At 40.3% G+C, this 23,375-nt stretch overlaps 1 protein-coding gene and 2 long non-coding RNA genes across 4 annotated transcripts; 2 read left to right on the forward strand and 1 right to left on the reverse strand.

The window, feature by feature from the left end:
• Window positions 1-8,927: 8,927 nt before the first annotated feature.
• LOC136241463 (uncharacterized) lies at window positions 8,928-11,021 on the forward strand. The gene is made up of 3 exons (XR_010694307.1): window positions 8,928-9,100; window positions 10,674-10,769; window positions 10,853-11,021. It is a non-coding gene; the product is annotated as an uncharacterized lncRNA (long non-coding RNA).
• A 189-nt stretch (window positions 11,022-11,210) lies between these two features.
• On the reverse strand, window positions 11,211-15,714 carry LOC136241465 (uncharacterized). 2 transcript variants are annotated; one of them, XR_010694308.1, is made up of 6 exons: window positions 15,540-15,714; window positions 13,441-13,536; window positions 12,344-12,569; window positions 12,255-12,289; window positions 11,917-12,008; window positions 11,211-11,750 (listed from the first exon to the last, which is right to left on the reverse strand). It is a non-coding gene; the product is annotated as an uncharacterized lncRNA (long non-coding RNA). The 2 variants fall into 2 exon arrangements; XR_010694309.1 differs by having other exon boundaries at window positions 11,798-12,008.
• Window positions 15,715-15,763: 49 nt separating this feature from the next.
• LOC136241464 (cAMP-dependent protein kinase catalytic subunit PRKX-like) lies at window positions 15,764-18,846 on the forward strand. Its single transcript, XM_066032678.1, has 8 exons — window positions 15,764-15,993; window positions 16,246-16,414; window positions 16,467-16,733; window positions 17,944-18,069; window positions 18,131-18,226; window positions 18,286-18,343; window positions 18,404-18,481; window positions 18,528-18,846. The coding sequence occupies exons 1-8, from the start codon at window positions 15,819-15,821 to the stop codon at window positions 18,651-18,653; spliced, it is 1,095 nt and encodes a 364-aa protein (XP_065888750.1). The 5' UTR covers window positions 15,764-15,818; the 3' UTR covers window positions 18,654-18,846.
• The last annotated feature ends 4,529 nt before the right edge of the window (window positions 18,847-23,375 follow it).

Consider the following 23,375-nt stretch of genomic DNA (forward strand, 5'->3'; position numbering starts at 1 on the left):
GCTACTTATGCTTTCCAAGTGAAATAACTGTCTCATTAGCTATGTCAGGAAAGTATTACTATGACTTATAGCTAAGTTGTTCAAATGATCATGATCCAAAATGAAATTTAACTTCTATTTTCACATGAGAAATTCTTCATTCAAATGTGAAGTCTTAGCCCACTAGCTATGTGTTTCCAGCCTTCTATTCAGCAAACCTTGAGAAAAGTAACTGTCAAAGTTTTGAGTCATTGAGTGCTCCAGACTAGTGTTTTTAGTGATCATCTGGGAATGTTTAAACTATAAGGGTTTCTACTTGCCAATCTAATTTTAGTTATGGAAAAGTTTAAGTTTAAGCTCACCGAATGTTGCCGGCTTTCCATACTCCTGCAGTGTTCAGTGATAAAGAATTTGAAGTTACTAGACTAATCATTAGAGGACTACATTTGAAGTATAAAGTTAAAGCTATGGCCCATCTGCATGCCGGACTAGTAGTTAATGCTACTGAAATTACTTTGGTTACAGAAACATTAGTAACAGTTATAATCTGAACAGCTATATAATCAAGGACAAAACTAGCTATAGTTATGAAACATTTTATTAGTGTGGCATATATACCTAACATTAGAGTTAAGAGTAGTGTGACTGCTCTATTGGAATCCCTGACTGCTCTATTAGAGTATCTCGATCTTTTGCAGTAAAAAATAAGTGTCTTGCTGGGTCACATGCACTTAAGCACCTGTAATATTAATAATAGTCCTCATAAACTAGGGTTCCAGGTTTACCATGCGGGCGGGTGACCAGAAACTAAGGTTTGACTTGGTGTGGCCTTAGGAGGGGAATAAAATAAAGGGGATGTTAGCTAGGCTTGGTTCAGTGAGGGACAGGTGGATTGGCAGCTACATCAGTAGCACTCGCAGACATGAGCTACGTCGGTAGCACTCACAGACATGAGCTACGTCGGTAGCACTCACAGACATGAGCTACGTCGGTAGCACTCACAGACATGAGCTACGTCGGTAGCACTCACAGACATGAGCTACGTCGGTAGCACTCACAGACATGAGCTACGTCGGTAGCACTCACAGACATGAGCTACGTCGGTAGCACTCACAGACATGAGCTACGTCGGTAGCACTCACAGACATGAGCTACGTCGGTAGCGCTCACAGACATGAGCTATGTCGGTAGCACTTACAGACACGAACTACGTCGGTGGTAGCACTCACAGACATGAGCTACATTGGTAGCACTCACACATGAGCTACATCTCATGCATAAGCTGTATCACTACATATCACGATGTGAGCAATGTTGGAAACACTCAAATGGGGTAAGTTGGTACTTAAACATGGGCTACATCTCACAATGTGAGCTACATCGGTAGCACTCACGCATCAACTACGTCGGTAACACTCACAGACATGAGCTACGTCGGTAGCACTCACAGACATGAGCTACGTCGGTAGCACTCACAGACATGAGCTACGTCGGTAGCACTCACAGACATGAGCTACGTCGGTAGCACTCACAGACATGAGCTACGTCGGTAGCACTCACAGACATGAGCTACGTCGGTAGCGCTCACAGACACGAGCTACATTGGTAGCAGTCACAGACATGAGCTATGTCGGTAGCACTTACAGACACGAACTACGTCGGTGGTAGCACTCACAGACATGAGCTACATTGGTAGCACTCACACATGAGCTACATCTCATGCATAAGCTGTATCACTACATATCACGATGTGAGCAATGTTGGAAACACTCAAATGGGGTAAGTTGGTACTTAAACATAGGCTACATCTCACAATGTGAGCTACATCGGTAGCACTCACGCATCAACTACGTCGGTAACACTCACAGACATGAGCTACGTCGGTAGCACTCACAGACATGAGCTACGTCGGTAGCACTCACAGACACGGGCTACGTTGGTAGCAGTCACAGACATGAGCTACGTTGGTAGCACTCTCAGGCATCAGCTATGTCGGTAGCACTTACAGACACGAACTACGTCGGTGGTAGCACTCACAGACATGAGCTACATTGGTAGCACTCACACATGAGCTACATCTCATGCATAAGCTGTATCACTACATATCACGATGTGAGCAATGTTGGAAACACTCAAATGAGGTAAGTTGGTACTTAAACATGGGCTACATCTCACAATGTGAGCTACATCGGTAGCACTCACGCATCAACTACGTTGGTAGCACTCACAGACATGAGCTACATCGGTAGCACTCACAGACATGAGCTACGTCGGTAGCACTCACAGACATGAGCTATGTCGGTAGCACTCACAGACATGAGCTACGTTGGTAGCACTCGCAGACATGAGCTACGTCGGTAGCACTCACAGACACGAGCTACGTTGGTAGCAGTCACAGACATGAGCTACGTTGGTAGCACTCTCAGGCATCAGCTATGTCGGTAGCACTTACAGACACGAACTACGTCGGTGGTAGCACTCACAGACATGAGCTACGTTGGTAGCACTCACACATGAGCTACATCTCATGCATAAGCTGTATCACTACATATCACGATGTGAGCAATGTTAGAAACACTCAAATGGGGTAAGTTGGTACTTAAACATGAGCCACATCTCACAATGTGAGCTACATCGGTAGCACTCACACAGCTACGTCGGTAGCACTCAGACATGAGCTACATCAGTGGTAGCACTCACAGACACGAGCTACATCAGTGGTAGCACTCACAGACATGAGCTACGTTGGTAGCACTCACACATGAGCTGTATCACTACATATCACAATGTGAGCAATGTTGGAAACACTCAAATGGAGAAAGTTGGTACTTAAACATGGGCTACGTCTCACAATGTGAACTACGTCGGTAGCACTCACGCATCAAGTACTCAAACATTAGCTACATCGGTAGCACTCAAACATGAGCTACGTCAGTGGCACTTACAGACATGAGCTACGCCGGTAGTACTCACTGACATGAGCTATGTCGGTGGTAGCATTCACAGATATGAGCTACTTTGGTAGCACTCACACATGAGCTACATCTCATGCATAAGCTGTATCAATACATATCACAATGTGAGCAATATTGGAAACACTCAAATGGGGTAAGTTGGTACTTAAACATGGGCTACATCTCACAATGTGAGCTACGTCGGTAGCACTTATGCATCAGTTACGCCGATAGTACTCAAACATGAGCTACGTCGGTAGCACTCAAACATGAGCTATTCCTGGAGCACTCAAACATGAGCTATGTCGGTAGCACCCAAACATGAGCTACATCGGTAGCACTCAAACATGAGCTACATCGGTAGCACACACATGAGCTACGTCGGTAGCACTCATATGAGCTACGTCGGTAGCACTCAAACATTAGCTATGTCTGGAGCACTCAAACATGAGCTACGTCAGTAGCACTCAAACATGGGCTACGTTGGTAGCACTCAAACACGAGCTACATCAGTAGCACTCAAACATGAGCTACGTTGGTAGCACTCAAACATGAGCTATGCCTGGAGCACTCAAACATGAGCTATGTCGGTAGCACTCAAACATGAGCTACATCGGTAGCACTCATACATGAACTACTTTGGTAGCACACACATGAGCTACGTCGGTAGCACTCACATGAGCTACGTCGGTAGCACTCACATGAGCTACGTCGGTAGCACTCACATGAGCTATGTCAGTAGTTGAGCTACATCGTTAGCACTCAATCTGCCAGTAACACCCAGACATGAGCTGTCAGCAACACTCAGTCATGAGCTACATCAGTAATAGCCAACATGAGCTATGGTGGTAGTACCGAAATGAGGTAAGTTGGTACTCAAACATGAGTTATATATCACAGTGTGAGCTACGTTGGTAGCACTCAAACGTGAGCTACATCAGTAGCACTCATACATGAGCTACATCGGTATCACTCAGTTGGTATTACTCAAACATGTGTCAGTAGTACTCTAACATGAACTATGTTGGTAGTACTGAAACGAGGTAAGTTGGTACTCAGACATGAGCTATATATCACAATGTGAGTTACATCGGTGGCACTCAAACATGAGCCACATCAGTAGCACCCACACATGAGCTACGTCGGTAGCACTCACATGAGCTACGTCGGTAGCACTCACATGAGCTATGTCAGTAGTACTCAAACATGAGCTGTGTCAGTAGTACTCAAACATGAGCTACGTTGGTACTACTGAAATGAGGTAAGTCGGTACTCGAACATGAGTTACATATCACAATGTGAGCTACGTTGGTAGCACTCACACATGAGCTACATTGGTAGCACTCAAACATGAGCTACCTGGTAGCACTCAAACATGAGCTATGTTAGTAGCACTCAAACATGAGCTACGTTGGTAGCACTCATCACACATCAGTTAGGCTGGTAGCACTCAAACATGAGCTACGTCAGTAGCACTCACACATGAGCTATGCCAGTAGTACTCACACCTGAGCTATGCCGGTAGCTCTCAATACATCAGTAACGCTCAGACATGAGCTACATCAGTGGTAGCCGGACACGAGCTATGTTGGTAATACTGATGAAAGGAGGCAAGTTGGTGCTCAAACGTAAGCTACATATCACAATGGGAGCTATGTTGGCAACACTCAAATGGTACTTAACATGAGCTGCATCTTGCGGTGCAGACTATGCCGGTCGCACGAGCTGCATTGGTGGCATTCAAACATGAGCTACAGTGGTGGCACTCACACATCAGCTACATCAGTAGCACTCACATGAACTATGTCAGTAGTACTCAAGCATGAGCTGTGTCAGTAGTACTCAAACATGAGCTGCGTTGGTAGTGCTGAGATGAGGTAAGTTGGTACTCAGACACGGGCTGCATGTAACAATGTGATGAGCTATGTCGGTAGCACTCAGACATAAGCTACACTGGTAGCACTCAGACATGAGCTACATCGGTAGCACTCAAACATGAGCTACATCAGTAGCACTCTTGCACCGAGGACTTGGGTATACATTTCTGGCAGATCACTCGTGCCCATGTTATAACTACGAAATTCGCACACCTAACTGTGCAATATCTTGAGTGAATGAGATATACGCACTGGTACCACTCAAACAAGAGCTACGTTGGTAGCACTCAAACACGAGCTGCATCGGTAGCACTCACACATGAGCTACGTCAGTAGCACCCACATTCACTAGTACACAAACTTGAGCTACATCGGTAGCACTCAATATGTCAGTAATACCCAGACATGAGCTGTCAGTAACACTCAGTCATAAACTACATCAGTAGTAGCCAGACATCAGCTATGCTGGTAGTACTGAAACAAGGTAAGTTGGTACTCAAACATGAGTTATATATCACAACGTTGGTAGCACTCACACAGGATCTATGTCAACATAAGCTACGTTGGTAGCACTCAAACATGAGCTATATATGTTGGCTGAAATGAGGTAAGTTAGTACTCAGACATGAGCCACATATCACAAGGTTAGCTACGTTGGTAGCACTCACACATGTGCTACGTTGGTAGCACTCAAGCATGAGCTACGTCGGTAGCACCCAAACATGAGCTACGTCGGTAGCACTCAAACATCAGCTACGCTATTAGCACTCAAACATAAGCTACGTCGGTAGCACTCACACATGGGCTACGTATGTCGGTAGCACTCACACAAGCTATATCAGTAGTACTCAAACCCGAGCTACATCAGTAGCACTCAACAGGTCAGTAACACCCAGATACAAGCTGTCAGTAACACTCAGACATGAGATAAATCGGTACTAGCCAAACATGAGCTATGCTGGTGGTACTAAAATGAGGTAAGTTTGGACTCAAGTAGGAACTACACATCACAATGTGAGCTACGTTGGTAGCACTCACAAAGGAGCTACGTCGGTAGAACTCAAAATGAGCTATGCCGGTAGCACTCAAACACAAGCTACGTCAGTAGCACTCAAACATGAGCTATGTCGGTAGTACTGAAATGAGGTAAGTTGGTACTCGTACACGAGCTACATATCACAACGCGAGCTATGTTGGTAGTACTCACACATGAGCTATGTCAGTAGCACTCAAACATGAGCTACGTCGGGAGCGCACAAACATCAGCTACACCGGCAGCACTTACACATGAGCAGCGTCAGTAGCACTCACATGAGCTATATCAGTAGTATTCAAACATGAGCTACGTCGGTAGCACTAAAAAATAATTTAAAAAATAATAATAATAAAAATCAGCTACGCCAGCATAATTTAAATATGAGCTATGTCGGTAGCACTCACACATGAGCTACGTCAGTAGCACTCACATGAGCTATGCCAGTAGTACTCAAACCCAAGCTATGTCGGTAGCACTCAATATGTCAGTAACACTCAGACATGAGCTACATCAGTAGTAGCCAGACATGAGCTATGTTGGTAAGTTGATACTCAAACATGAGCTACATCTCACAATGTGAGCTATGTTGGTAGCACTCACATGTGCTACATCAGTAGCACTCAAACATGAGCTACATCAGTAGCACTCAGATTTGAGCTACGTTGGCAGTATTCAAACACAAGCTATGTCCGTAGCACTCACGAAACATGAGCTACATTGGTATTACCCAGATATGAGCTACGTTGGTAGCTCCCATACATGAGCTATGTCGGTAGCACTCAGATGATGGAAGTTGGCAGCACTCAATTATGAGTGATGTCAATAGCACTCACACACGAGCTATCTCAGTAGCACTCAAACATGAGCGACATTGGTAAACGGGGGCTACGTCAGCGCTCAAACAAGGGCTACACTGGTAGCACTCAAACATGAACTATCTACACATGAGCTACCTCGGTAGTACTTGTAAGTTGTAACATGAGTTACGTCAGTAGCACGCAAATATGAACTACACACAAACATGGTCATATGCTACCTCGGTAGTACTTGTAACATGAGCTACATCAGTAGCACTTGTAAGATGAGTAGCACCTGACTGCATCAACCACAGACATGCAAGTTGGGAGCTCATAGTCACACATCAGCAATGTCGATCGGCAGCACCTGCCGCATCAAATGGGACAACTACATTGCAATCACACATCTACTACGTGTGTCTGATTGCATCAACTGCAATAAATATATGACAGCTATTTGGTAACTCAGCCGGTACACTCACACTTCAGCAATGCTGGTAACACCTGCAGCTGACTGCAATAAATGTGACACTGCTGGTAGTGCTCTTCAGTCACGTTTGCTACGACATTAGTACCTGGGTGCATCAATCCCAGTAAAATTAATGTGGATATCACAGTACAGTCACACATCAGCTACCCAATTATCAATCACAAATGTGACCTGTCATCACACATCTACATGGCAGCTATATTGCAAGCATCAGCTGCGGTTGGGGTGACTGCTACATCAGCAACACTATACAGTCAACGTCCGTCTACATCGGTGGCAAAAAATTGGGACAGCTATACATTATTACCATGCACTGTAACTACAGCCACATATCAGCTATATCGTTAGCACGGGACCAGGTCACAACAAGGTGGCAGAAACATCAGCACAGCAACCATACCTCAGCTATGTCATCACCAGACTGCACCATGATCAGCTGCAGTGAACAAGACAGCTAGACCAGTAACATCATACAGTTTATACTGTTAGCATCCGACTATATCAATTACAGAGGAGGTGGCATCAGACCATATCAATTGCAATAAAGGTGGCAGAAACATCTGGCCTTTTTATGCTGGTCAGTATCAACAACCATTACCTAATTGCAACTCCTAACGGCGCTGCTGGCATGGTTTGCACCGAGGTGGCCAGGTCAACCACGAATAGGTAGACACACGTGCTAACACTTAACAGCGCCTATCAAAGGTGACAAGACCTCATCTGGGCAACAAGAAAACTAAGCTCAAACAACACTTCAACTAGCCATTTAGTTATAACCCGTACTACCCCATTATGGGCTTTCTTTGGGCTATGGAACTCTCGCCCAGATAGGCTCGAGTTAGCTGCAGGGGCCAAAAATCCAACATCGAGTCATACAGATTACAACAAAGGCTCGAAAAGCAGCTACGCGCCTGTCACCGACCTGCGCTGAGAGGGATCACGTGACACCGGATCACGTGATGAAACAACCTGACCACCTGCCAAAATATAAATGTTGAACATCGACAACCACAAAAACGTGATTCAACAAATGTGCTAAATGAAGGTTAATAGCTTAACCGTGGTTAGCACACAAAGAATCACGCACGCTTCCAGCCAATCACGCACGTGATGCAGAATGCGCCATTTGTTGACTCGTGTGATCGAACTTCAACTTGTCGTGCGTAAAAGTGCCCCGCCCACTCCCAACCCTGTTCTACAAATTCCACCACATACTCCCTTACTCCTAATAGACAAGGAATAAGGTGAAAGGTCAGACCCGTCAGCATGGGCTATGGAACTCTCGCCCAGATAGGCTCGAGTTAGCTGCAGGGGCCAAAAATCCAACATCGAGTCATACAGATTACAACAAAGGCTCGAAAAGCAGCTACGCGCCTGTCACCGACCTGCGCTGAGAGGGATCACGTGACACCGGATCACGTGACACCGGATCACGTGATGAAACAACCTGACCACCTGCCAAAATACCGTGTTTTTCAGGTTTCTGGCGAAAATCAAAGCATTAACGTGATCAAACACGTGATCCGTGCTTCGAACTAGCAAGGCTTACATAACTTGCAACATACTAGCAATACTTGAACGTGTACAATGATCGGCAAAAGGTACGAATATTCACTTTAATGCCTTGCAAGTTCGAGATGTTTGAATTACAGATCACGTGTTTGATCACGTTTATACTTTGATTTTCGCAAGAAACCTGAAAAACACGGTATAAATGTTGAACATCGACAACCACAAAAACGTGATTCAACAAATGTGCTAAGTGCAGATTTTAACATGGGCGCGCCCCTACTCACGTGAGTTGAGTACCTGATGCTCAACCGTGTTTCTCCGCGTAACAAAACATAATGAATGACCTTTTGGTGATTATGTTTTAACCATGGCCAGGACGGATATCTAGATCACAAGACGGTATATATCTGTTTACCAGATAGCACTGAGCTAGCTTGATAGCTTCAATATGGAAGGTACATAACTGGTTTATGTCACTGGCCACTAATGCACCTATCAATGTATTGCCCCACCACCCCCCCCCCCCCCCGGGCGTAAGTGGGGCTTTACAGGGGGAATTGACACGAAACGGCTGCCCCACTATGGGGCATTTGACGATCGTCCAAATATTTTTTGTTGTAACTTCCTTCGCTATGTCAAATCCCGAGTTAATCCCGCGTTGCAACTGGGGCCAACGGTGGGGATTTGACACGATAGGTTTGCCCTACTATGGGGCATTTGACATTCGGCTGTGTCAAATCCCCACTATAGCCCCATATATGCCCGAGGGGGGGGGGGGGGGGTAGTGGGGCAATACATTGATAGGTGCATAAGCATAGCCTCATGTATGTGATGGGCTGAGGCAATCATTTTTTAAGTTGTTTAATTCCAATGTAGTGTTAGCAGCAATTTTGTCCCCTAAGGATGAGTAAATTAAAATAATGTCCTAAGTAATGCAGTGTCACACTCAATCAGGTCGGGCAGTGGTAGGGAATTGCAATAGTCATTAGACAATTCTGCTTATATGCATGTACCTCTATGTCGAGGACGACTCAGGTAGAAATGAGTTGAGTATCCACAGCCCAATCAAAAGTATGTGGGGTGTGACAATGTGTGTCCACTCTCTACACATGTAAAATCAAGCGTACACCTTACACTTATAACCTAATTGATTACACTTGATCGTTTCTTTGTATTGTACTATACACATATTCAACTATGGCGATCAAAGAGTTACATATCCTGGTATCGCCTTTTAAAAATTTCCTTGATTCACATGATCGTATGTTCCTCACTTCAACTGTCAGTATGAACGTCTGACCATTCCACAAAGTTTATATATCCAACATGGAAAGCCTCACACCTCCATGATGCTGTTTAGCATCTGTCTAGTTAATAGTGTGTGTGTGTGTTCAAGTTTGGGGTGACTGCTATGTTTATATGGGTCCATGCCAGGGTTGAAACCAGGTTGGGTCATCTATACTTATACAATATTTGAGTTTAACTTGGACCAGATTACACGTAAAATGTATTATTTTGTTGGATGATGTAGAAGTGTATTAGCACGCACCATAGCCTCGTCCCAGCTTTATTTGTGAGCGATATCCACTGATCACGTTTATACATGGAGTTATGCCCATTTTGTGTATTGCAATGTGTAGGAATGTTCACACCATGTAATGGCTACCAATTATAATGTGTCATTTGTGAACAAAGTGACCTGCCTAATGTAACCATACTATAAATGTTGGCTTTGGTATTTGCCATAATATGAGTTGTTGTCTAATATTGTATTGACTTTGTTTCTTTGCTAAGAAAATATGGAAAGTTAGCACCTTTATGGTTTCCAGATAATGTATGAACACATTGACCTTATTAAACAGGTTGGTCACATTCAAGTTGGCTGGTGACTTTGTTGCATAAAGTGTCAATAGGTCATAGAGATCATCTTCCAAATTTTACCTACCGACACACGCACGCACACACACACACACACAATCACACACACACACATACAAACAGGTTTCACTCTTGTTTCACTGTTAACAGATTGCTGAGTCTTGTCTTGGAGTTTTTGTGGTTGATGGCATTAATGAAACCAATCCAATTACCCTCAGGCTACAAGAAATGACTGCACACAATAAAGTGAGTAAGTAAGTGTTGTCTCAGTTATTAAGTGATGTAGTAGAAATACTTTATTGTGTTAAGAGTGCTATGTTTTTCTCTAGCCCAATAAAAACAACTGTTGCCAGAAATGAAGCTCCCAAGAAAGATAACTGTCGTCGTGGCGAAGACACCATTGCTGTATCAATTGTACGTAAATCAACAGTTATAGTTGTTACGTGTTATAGTTTAAATGGTTGCAATGTTTTCTTTTATGATACAAATAAAACTACATGCGCATGCATTAGGGCTGGGAGATTAAAAAGATAATCTAGATACCTAAATCACTTATCGTAAATTAGATAATGATTTTCATTATCGAGATAATAGTAAATCTCCGTAATCTAGTGTATATCAACCACAGTCAGATGAAAAATCTTTGGAAAGGTATAAAATTAATAAGGAGCAGGTAAATTTCTGACTTGAAAAGGACTTTATGTCAACAAATATATAAAACTGTGCTTATAATATTACATTATTATTGAGATAAAATAGTTGTCACTTATCAAGATACAGGTTTTATTATTATTGCACAGCTACCATGCATGGTTTACATGAATGTTACAGAGTTGCTATATGCTGGCTTGTTTGGATCAGATGTGAAATAATACTGTAAGTTGAACTCACTAAAAATGACCATGTCAAATAGGTCCAAAACAAACAGACAGTATCCCTCAGTATAGGACAGTAACCCTGGTTGAGGACAGTATTGATTATTCATTAGTTGGTCAAGTGATTAATTGAATATACTGTAATGTTAACCAGGAAGTCTTACTAAAAGACTTTTCGTCCCTATTATTTTAAGTGGCGGGACTCATCAGTTGGTAACCACTTTAAACCTGAAACAAATGAACATACTCAAGAAATAAGTCAGCCTACTCCAACAGTTGGATAGCAACTGGGACTTGACAGCCACCCAATCCTCGAGTCAATCCAGAGACCCCTGGTCGATGTGTTGACCTCCTACATATAAATAGAACAAAAACTACAATCTTCAACATAATTCCAACCTTCCCCACCAACATCAGGAGTATCACCAGTACAAAAACTAACACCATAATAAATCACATTATGGAATTACAGAACTTTTGTCTGTGCACATACAACCTACAAGTCAAGTTTACATTACCATAGTAACGTTTAGTTCCTCTCCAAAAGTATTTCCATACCACCTTAGTTTCTTTCCAACATGTTGGAAGGGCCTGTCCAATTATTAGCTAACTAAATAGAGAGAAGGCAATATAACACAAGCATTCCCCAATATATTCCTAGGAAAAAATAAGGAAGACTCAAAGTAACTCACTTTAATCTAAATATACGATTCAAATCATACAGTATCTTGCATATGCACACAGTTCAATACACTAAGAATATGCTTCACACGCACACAGTTCACTAAAACATCACACACACATGCACACACATCCTCTGCATATCCTCTCCTATTATAGATTATACATCACTCACAGTAACTTTCTAGTTTTTACAGCTTTATCATCATCCTGAAATTTTTTGTGAAATCTAATGCACGCACATACACACATTTCAACACTTACCAATCCCTTGTTGTGATGCTCACTACTCGAGACAATCTCCAAAATGTCCGAGGCAAAACTTGCTGCCTGGATCAAGCATAGAAGTTAAACCAGGATTGAGATTCCCAGTGGTAAGGAATTGACAGAATGTATTGTACCAATGTATTAATCCTCTTATACCAGATAATAGGAAGGTTACCACCTCTTATTTGGTGGTTCATTGTTGGTGGTTTATTGTACTCCCTGACTGTAAAAGAGAGAGAGGAACCATTATTGAAATAATAATAAAAAAATGTATTTCACATAAGCATACTTAACTTACTACATATGACATGACAACAAGGCAATAGATGGTGCTATACAATCTATGACAAGACCCTTACCATACCCAAGATGACAAAGATGACCTTTGTTACCATTCGTTAGGAGGTACCCAATGCGCATGCCATCTACAATGTATGATACCCAGTTGGCTGCCAAAAATTTTTCCTGTTACTTTTTTGACACACTAACATTTGACAGCAAAATAATACTATAGGTAAACATTCGGTATTGACTGCCACACATTAGCATTAGCTTAGCATTAGCTTTACAAATTAATGCATTGGTTACCATTTGATAGTCAGTGACTTTGTCTAACCATTGATAGGTAATGTTGTAAGTAAATATACGTCAGGTAACAACACACACTGACATTCGATAGATAAAGCTTCTGGTAAGCATTTCATAATTCACTACACACCTTATCTTTAGCTTAACAACAACACTTGTTACCATTTGATAGACAGTAAACTTACTAAAAATGTGTCATATAGTAGGTAACAACAGACACTAACATTTGATAGCAAATACCACAGGTAAACATTTGATTATTAACATTAGTTCACCACCGTACAATCCATGCTGGTCTCCTTCTTTGCTGAGAGAAGAGCAAACAAAGTTTTCAACCACCATGTATCGTTGGTGAGTTTGCTAGTATGCAGTAACTGCAATGTAACATAGACACTTTAGGACCAACCACCAATAATGTATTTTGGGCCAGGTTATGAACTAGTACACCTCTACATTATGAAGGTGTACTATTCAATATTCTACTAAGTAACTGAGAAAACACTTACTTTATTGTGTGCAGTCATTTCTTGTAGCCTGAGGGTAATTGGATTGGTCTCATTAATGCCATCAACCACAAAAACTCCAAGACAAGACTCAGCAATCTGTTAACAGTGAAACAAGAGTGAAACCTGCTCAAATATTCATGTACGTGTACGTGAGTTCATGTGTGTAGTGTAGTGTGTGTGTATGTTCATGGGTAAAATTTGGAAGATGATCTCTATGACCTATTGACACTTTATGCAACAAAGTCACCAGCCAACTTGAATGTGACCAACCTGTTTAATAAGGTCAATGGGTTCATATATTATCAGGAAACCATAAAGGTGCTAACTTTCCATATTTCCTTAGCAAAGAAACAAGTCAACATTGATAGGCAACAACATGCTATAACATTAGATAGACAACAATTCATATTATGGCAAACACCAAAACCAACATTTGTAGTACCCGACCTGGTTCTTGCATCAGTGCTCAAAATAACGAAAAAGTTATGCACTGCAGTGATTGCAAATAAAAAAATAAAAAATAAATCCTGTAGTTGCTGACTATTGATCTGCAGTGCTACATACATATTGAGGGATGCAGCCAGGTTGGCATATACCAGTGTGTAGATGTCATACTAGGGTGTCTAAAAGCATGCTGCCATGAAAATTAGATCCTCTGAAATTGAATCAAAAAGTGGTTTCAGCAGAAAACTGTTAACATTTGATTGGCACTACTGTGACACATGAATATTATTCACATGCTAGGCAGTAACTGCTGACCATAGCAAATATTGGTTAGCAGTATATAGGAGGGATTTGAATGGAAACTGCAGACTGCCAACTGTTATTTTGAGCTCTGTGGACCCACATAAGCATAGCAGTCACCCCAAACTTGAACACACATACACACACACACACACACACACACACACACACACACACACACACACACACACACACACACACACACACACACACACACACACACACACACACACACAAACAAACACACTATTAACTAGACAGATACTAAACAGCATCATGGAGGTGTGAGGCTTTCCATGTTTGATATGTAAACTTTGTGGAACAGTCAGACGTTCATACTGACAGTTGAAGTGAGGAACATACGATCATGTGAATCAAGGAAATTTTTAAAAGGCGATACCAGGATATGTAACTCTTTGATCGCCATAGTTGAATATGTGTAGTGTGTATAGTTCAATACAAAGAAACGATCAAGTGTACTCAATTAGGTTATAAGTGTAAGGTGTACCCTTAATTTTACATGTGTAGAGAGTGGACACACATTGTCACACCCTACATACTTTTGATTGGGCCATGGATACTCAACTTATTTCTACCTGAGTCGTCCTCGACATAGAGGTACATGCATGTAAGCAGAATTGTCTAATAATAATACAATAATGTCAAGAAAAGATAATAATAATATAAATCAATAACAAACGCTCAAACAGTGGGCAGAGAGGCAAACTGTGCCTGATCCTGAGATGAAGGAATTGTTGTCATTACAGAAGCAGCGTTGTCACATTGCACATCAATAGCAACCTTCTGAATCAAAAATTGGGTAGCCCTATTATCACCAGACTGTTCCATTACCGGGCGAACCTATCCGTCTCGCTAATGAGCATGTACATGATCCCCAAGCACCCAGGGTCTCAACACATAGAGGGGAGAAGTGAAATGATGGTGTCAGAGAAGAATACTTTCTGAACTTATCTGACTCTGCAGAGTTTGCCAGCCGGCTGGCACCACTAGCAGAAGTAGATAAGGCCAGGGTGTCTGCACAGGTAAAGTCACAGAGCAAGGGTAAGCCCCGTGACCAAGGAATCAATGACATACCATCTGGCCTCTTACCATCATCACAACACACACCGACTGGCTCTAATAACTATTGCAATTCCCCACCACTGCCTGACCTGGGCGGGTTGAGTGTGACACTGCATTACTTAGGACATTACTCTTCCTTAGGGGACAGAATTGTTGCTAACACTACATTGGGGTTAAACAACTCAGAAAACGATTGCCTCAACCCTACACATACATGAGGCTATGCTTAGTGGACACATATACTGTGCCAGTGACATAAACCAGTTATGTACCTTCCATATTGAAGCTATCATGCTAGCTCAGCGCTATCTGATAAACAGATATATACCATCTTGTGATCTAGATACCCGTCCTGGCCATGGTTAAAACATAATCACCAAAAGATCATTCGTTATGTTTTGTTACGCGGAGAAACACGGTTGAGCATCAGGTACTCAACTCACGTGAGTAGGGGCGCGCCCATGTTAAAGTCTGCACATAACGAGACTCTAAAATATATATTTATGCATATATATATATTAGGTAGAACAAGACTTCATAAAGTGTAAATTATGGCGTGTAGCGGTCCTTCATCTTCTAGTGATAGCTCTATGACTATGACCAACGAGTTGACACATAACCTAGGCCAAGTCTCGCTGGATGTCTCATCACCTATTCTTCCGGCTAAGGCAACCAAGCCGGTGCGCAGCTACTCTCTAAAGCAACTGGAGATCATGGCCACAATAGGTAATAATGGATTTTTTAATGGTGTTTGCTTGCGACGCAGATGTGTTTAGCAATTTGGCACCTTTCAGTTATATTTTATTATTTATAATTTTTTATTCCCGGGGTGACCGGGCCATCTTTTGTATCCAGCATGGACGTAGCATTAAAAGCTCCCGTGTTCAATTAAAGGCTGCCCTTTCATTGTATCCTGATTCCTGAACAAATATACATTTTACCACTGGAGGGCTTAGTTTATTACATGCTGTTTTGCAGGCGCAGGTAATTTTGGCAGAGTGATACTTGTCCGAGATAACTCAATGAATAAGTTTTATGCTCTGAAAGTTATGTACATCTCAGAGGTAATTAGACAGCAGCAAGAACAACATGTTTACAGTGAAAAGGAGATCCTATCTCACATCTCGCATCCATTTATTGTAAACCTGTAAGTTCAACCATCTGCTTAAATGTGTTTGCATTTGTTTTGTAACGTTTAGAAATTGGACGCATCATGATAACAGATTTTTGTACATGTTGCTGGATTTTGTAATTGGTGGAGAGTTGTTTGCCTACTTAAAAGCAGCACAAAGATTTACAAATGATGTGGCTGTATTTTATAGTTCCGAGATCGTAATGGCATTAGACTATCTACATAGTTTAAACATAATCTATCGTGATCTAAAACCTGAAAATATCCTAATTGACGGAGATGGACACATCAGAATCACCGACTTTGGATTCTCAAAACGGCTTGAAGATAAACGGTTAGTCATGCATGTACATGCACAACACTATACATGCTCACATGTGACAAACACTCACACATACACAATGGACTCCTTTTGCTGGCCATCAATTATGTTTGCTTTCAAGTTAATGCATGCTTTTTGTGTAATGCTTAATTTATTTTATTTCAAGAGTCAGTCATTATGAGCACCACATCAATTAACACATTAATCTAATATGGTTATGTTAAGGAAACTGTGTTTATTGGACAAAATACTTTACATTGTTGATCAAGCTTTTTCCTACTGATAATATTATTATATAAAAGCTTGGTCAGCAAAAGTAAAGTATTATTATTGACCTGTTTTGTAGCATAGCAGGAAGCATGCATGTATGTGTAATATACATGTAGTGTGTCATATACATGTAGTGTGTCATATACATGTAGTGTGTCCATATCACGATCGATAGAGTTCAGTTCAGTTATTTTAAATTATGATACAATCTTGTCTTTTTATATAGGACTAGAATACATAGTAGTTCAAACAAGTCTGACAGATTTAGACTGTTCTAGCATAGTCTAGTGTACAAAAACAAAGTCCTATAAAATACTATAAGTTAATTCCTACTAAGTGTTAAATGACTTAAAGGTAATTATATGAAATTATTTATTATCTCTTGCATCATCTGCAACACATAAAAATTATTACTCAAACTGTATAGTTTTATTTGGTGCTCTATATGATCCTCAATAGTAGTCAAAACTGCTAAATAACAGGTTGAATAGGTCATTACCTGTCAGCTTTACAGCACTATAATTTTTGCAGAATAACTAATTTTCGTATTGCCTCAGCTTTTCACACACTGCAAGAAGCAGTTCTGCAGTAAACACTATTACTGCTATTGCTGATGTGTGCATATAGCACTTTTAGCCATGTATAGTGGAACCTCTCAAATAGGACACCCTGTCACTTTTAACCAAGGCATTTGTCCGGCCATGGTCGACCTATTTGTATTAAAGTATACAGTACACCCCTGAAATCAGGACACTTTGATAATGTCTTAGTGTACACACATTTACATCCCTGGAATCAGGACACCTAGGTTGCTAATGGTCTGAAGGCATCCAATACAGAGGGGTTCCGGGGGTTCCATGTACTATATTTACCTCTGTTCAGAAAGTGTGTGCACATTTTGTTTGTAAAATACACATTGTGTATCTGATGAAAGCATTTGTCTTTTATGTAGGAAATTGACATACACATTATGTGGCACACCTGAATACTTAGCACCAGAGATCATTCAAGGCAGAGGGCATGGCAAGGCTGTGGACTGGTGGGCACTCGGGATACTAATATTTGAAATGTTGGTCGGGTAAGCAGCAAGCCTACAATGTATTGTACACAATAGTATCAATGATAATAATTATATTTAGATATCCTCCCTTCTTTGATGAACATCCTTTTCGTATTTATGAAAAAATTTTCAGCAATAAACCAGATTTTCCTATATATTTGGAATCTCCAGCAAAGTCAGTATAAGTTTTCAATGAGGTCACAGCATCTTGATTTTGTGCTGCATACTTTGTAGGGATATAATGAAGAAACTGTTAATACATGACACCACAAAGCGACTGGGCTGCATGAGGGTATGTTGGCAGTGACAAGCGTTGATTTGAATCTAGTAATCATGTCCTTCTTGGTTTCAGAATGGAATTGATGATGTCAAAACACATAAGTGGTTCAAGTGTTTAGACTGGGATGCAGCATTCCAAAAAAAACTGAAGGTTTGTTTTTTTATTCCCATATTATGCTGTTAGGTTATTCCTTTAGCCCCCAATTATCCCTCAAGTGAAACACCCTGGAGACACTTGTAACTTTGATAAATATCCTGAAGATGGTTGGCTATTTATGCCCCCCGTGACAGATGCCAAATTAGAACAATTTAAAGATTTCTGATATAATATATCAAATATTTTAATCGCTTTATTGTTTGTATCTGCCAACACTCCCTCACTAATCATCCTGTACATATGGCATTCTAGACTACCTAATCAATTTCTTGTGTTTTTTTATTGTAAGTGTTTCATGGTCTGTGCTTTGTTTTTATATTTTTATCAGATTATAATAATGATACAAAGTCCATAATAAACAGCTCATTGTATTGAAATTTTATTTCAATCAGATTACACGTTCTGCAGGTGTGTCCAATGCTGCTAGTGTTATCAGTGCTGGGCAAGTTACTTTGTAAAAGTAACTAGTTACATATTACATATTACTTGCAACTGAACTAATTACTTACAGTTACATATTACTCATAAAATAAAGTAACTATATTATATTACTGTGTCCACAGCTTTAAGTTATCACGTGACATGATTGCGTTGTTAGACAATGTGCAAATCTTGGTTATAAGTAAGAAGCTGGTGAATAAGCTTCATTCAGTAGGCTTTGTTACTTCGTTGAGGCTAGGCGTTACTCAGAGGATGACTAACAAGATTAGTAACTTTGTTACTTGTAGTAATAATATTAGATTCGTTACAGTAACTATATTACTTAGGTAACATGTTACATTTGTAAGTAAAGTAACTTGAGTTATATTACCTGTTTTTATAGTGTATTTCATTATATTACTTAGTTACCACAAAATTAATAATATTGTCGATAATATTACATAATGCGTTACTTATGTAACGCGTTACTCCTAACACTGGCGTTTATGTTACCAGGTTACCAATGGTGATGGTGAGGAACACTGTTATTGTGTCAAAGTAAAGAATATTTTCTTCACCACTTCATCTTCTAAATGTTCCGTAATTTCTTCATCTTGTGTGGTGGACTCTTGTAATGTTCTCCTTGACGAATGAGCTGAACAAGCTTCAATGTCAGCTCCATTACATAGCATTACGAATGAAGATCTGTTCGAAATGTGCCTCTGCAATTAAAATAGCCACTATGGAAAATACGGACAATTTCCACTAGGGAAGCACGCACTATCCCTGAATCAACACCTTGCAATGTCAGCAAAGATGAATGGGACGCAAAGGAGGACACTGGTAAGTCCATGAAGAATGCATTGTACGTACAACCTTGAACAGTGAAAAAATCAAGCAGGTAGCCATGCTTAGTTGTTATCTAGCTATGCTTGTCTGAAGGCATCAGTTAGTGCAAGTTGCAATTATCGGCACTTGTAAACTAGCTATAGAGGCTACAGGGTATATGGAGGTTACCAAATTCCCAATGGGCTGTTATATCGTCTAAAACATTTCTTAGAATTGTTAATTTTGGTGATTATTTTTGATAAAGTGCTATACAAGCCATTCTGGTTAAGCATGGAATTGTGTAAAAATAATTTTGTATTGGAAACCAGTATGCTTTTATGTCTAACCTGAATATCTCTCGAACAGCTGGCCTCATCTTTGTTAAAAGTCTGTGAAACGGAGTTATCCAAGGACTGCACCTCCCATAAAAATTTCACAAAAAACCAACAAGCCATCATGGAGTTACACACAAAATAACATTGCACGTCACATGATCCCTGTAACAAGAAGGGGCTACCACAACACAAGGTTGTGTTGCAGTTATATATGAATAGTAGACAGTATAAGTACATACCATCCTACTAGGGAATTGTGACTTGGGTAGTTTCTGTGATGTGCATGCATTAAAACAAATTTCCTCAAATGGATGACATTACATCAGAATTGTATTTGAGTATTTATACATGTATACATGATTTTGATTGATTTTTAAATTTAGCACATTCAGCAGGGCCGTTCTTTCATGTGACAATTTACAACACAATAAAGTACAAAAAACAACATATGCTACGACAGCAAATGATACTGAATATATTTACAACTTAACTAGAGTACAATAAGTGAGTGGATATAAAGTCGCTCTCAGAGAAATCAAGTTGAGAAAGTTGATTCCACCACTTTGCTCCTTTATGGCAAAAAAAAGGTTTGTGTTCATGATAGACAACATGTGGATCAACATTTCTATACAGTATGCTGGTTAGAAAAGTTCTCTTTGTACGCTTGCATAAAAGCTGATTACAGATAGCCCTAAGGCCATATAGCAATTTAATATTATGTTTCACATTTTTACCCTCTGTTAGTGACCCAGCAGGTCAGTATTTGAAATTGCCTGTTAGTAGAGCAGTATGACTGTTCTATTGGAGAGTGTCTTGATCCAATATAGTCTGTGTTTGTCCTAGTTCCTTTGCAACTACTTGCACACTAGTCTAAAGCCATATATTATAACAAATGAATTATAACCTTTATCTTCTAGTTTTACAAAAACTGACCTGCTACACAAAATTAGTTTGGCACAGCTATTTTACTTGGTGGGCAGTTTTCTTTACAAAAGCCATTAAAGTCACTTCTTGTTTGCACTAGATTAATATAACCTTTTGGGCCAATCAGAGAAGTGACATAATTCCATATATGGTAGAATAAGTAGTTAATTTCACTGCTTCACACACTTAATGAGATAAACATTCACAGTCAATGCTTGGCAATGGAACCTCTCTATTACAGACATTTTGGGACCAAAATTTTTTGGCCACTTTTGCTGTAATATAGGGGTTTTCCTCTTTCAGAGGTAAAAAAGTGTATTAACCAGACCTGTTGGGACCAAAATTTTTGTCTTTATTATGGAGGTTTTTTTCTATTGTGTCTTTACTTCAGGGAGTTTGTTAAGAGAGGTTCCACTGTATATAACAAATTTATTATTCACTACAATCTCTATTTGGCTTCAAATAATCCTAACCATACACACCTCCATTTTTTGCCATAACTCTAAACTTAATTGGTCAGTGATCCAGGTGTAAATTTGTGTAGCACTCTGAACTGCTCTCCTTACCACAGTACAACTGCTATGAGTGACCCCAGCACTGTAAAGAGTCTAGCAGATTTACTATATATTGTGTACAGCTACTGATTAAATGTAGAAAACAGTACAGTAGTGGTGCTACAGTACTTTTATCTCTACTACTATCTACTGTGAGTATAAACTTAACTTCTAAGCTGCTCTATTTTTGCACAGCAGGCGAAGCCCCGGTCCTTTTCACAAAGCAAGCCATTGGCTATAACAGTTTTGTAGAGAAAATTCATCAAAGGATGGATTATCATGCAGTCAATGTCTTACCAAGTTCCATTCCAGCTAGGCAGTACTCAATAATTGGAGATCATATAGTCATTTGGTGCCTGCTGGAAAAGGAATAACATGAGTTCATAAGGTTGGTCACAGCTTATGTTCCATTGGACGGTATCTGATGATTTGCTCTTGGCTGCAATCTTAGGAGCTAGACGGATGGATATTGATGGTGTCTCGGCTGACAGTGAATATAATGAGCTGCTAAAATGTGGTATGTTTGTACAGTAAAGGAACAGTGTAGGACAGATGAGTACACTACACGTGTGTGCATCACTTATATACCTGGAGAAGATTCCAGGACAGTAAACTCTCCAGTACTAGCTGTGATACTATACACACAAAACACAATACGCCAAACTAATTACCAGAAGGAGTACTCTCCACCTGGTTTGAGATCCTTCATCATCTGGTCCACTGTAGAGCACGCATTACATCACTTTCAACTATACCAGTATTGACTTAAAGTACTAGTAAATATTCGACAAACTAATCTTTTAATAACCTGTTTTAGTTAATAATGACACATTTTCTATTGACAAAAATTCAATTGCATTAAATTTGTCAAAGTTCCTACTATACTGTAAACCTGTTGGAGTTCAAAACTTATTGCTACATAAATCATGACAAGTAAACGACTACTGTGTTTCTACTAATATATTTCCACTGCCAATCTAGACTATGTCCAACAATATCAGAGCTCCTGGGTAGCAAGCACGTTACATGTACGTATTACCATTCTTAGTTAGTTGTTCATTCACTACAGAGAATTACATGCATACTGGCAGACCCATATCCCATGGTCTCCCCAAGAGATCTGTTCCTATGGACATCTTCAATACACAATTTACCACTGTAAATAAGGTTAAAAGACAAGAAGGCTTGGGATTAAATGAATTAGAACCCACAATTGATAATATTGCAGCAATACCAATGCATGTGCACACATTGATCATAGTTTTTTTTCATTGTTGCCATGCTGGTAATTAGAAAAATCAGGCACAACTGTGAGCACATGACTACTTGACTTCACCTGAAACCATACCAATCAACGACTGTGGTACCTGTACCTGTATTACTTGTGATAGACCAATTGCCAATGACTATCTAGAGTGTGTGTGGTGTGGAAGGTACACCAGCACTGAAGTTGTGCAAGGATAAGTAGCTATTGAACGATTTCCTGCCTTCCCAAAAATATTGTATTTTTTGTTGTGAGTGTATCAATAAACTTCCTACACCTATGACAAAACTAAAGAAGCATGTATTGTTACTACTGAAAACAAATTGGACACAGTAGCTACAGGATAATTTGTCCAACAGATTTGATAGTTTAATTAGCTAGCTGAGACAATAAATGAACTATCCTACCAATTAAACTGCCATGATGTAGAAGATCTACATAATGTCTCTACAGCAAGTACTCAGCCACCCAAACAAGAGCTCTCCAGTCTCCACTCGGCTCTCCAGCAAACATCCCTTGTCTGTCAAATCTATTGCTTCGATGACTGCTGACATCATATTGGA

The sequence above is a fragment of the Dysidea avara genome, chromosome 12, assembly GCF_963678975.1.
Source record: "Dysidea avara chromosome 12, odDysAvar1.4, whole genome shotgun sequence".
Classification (NCBI taxonomy): domain Eukaryota; kingdom Metazoa; phylum Porifera; class Demospongiae; order Dictyoceratida; family Dysideidae; genus Dysidea; species Dysidea avara.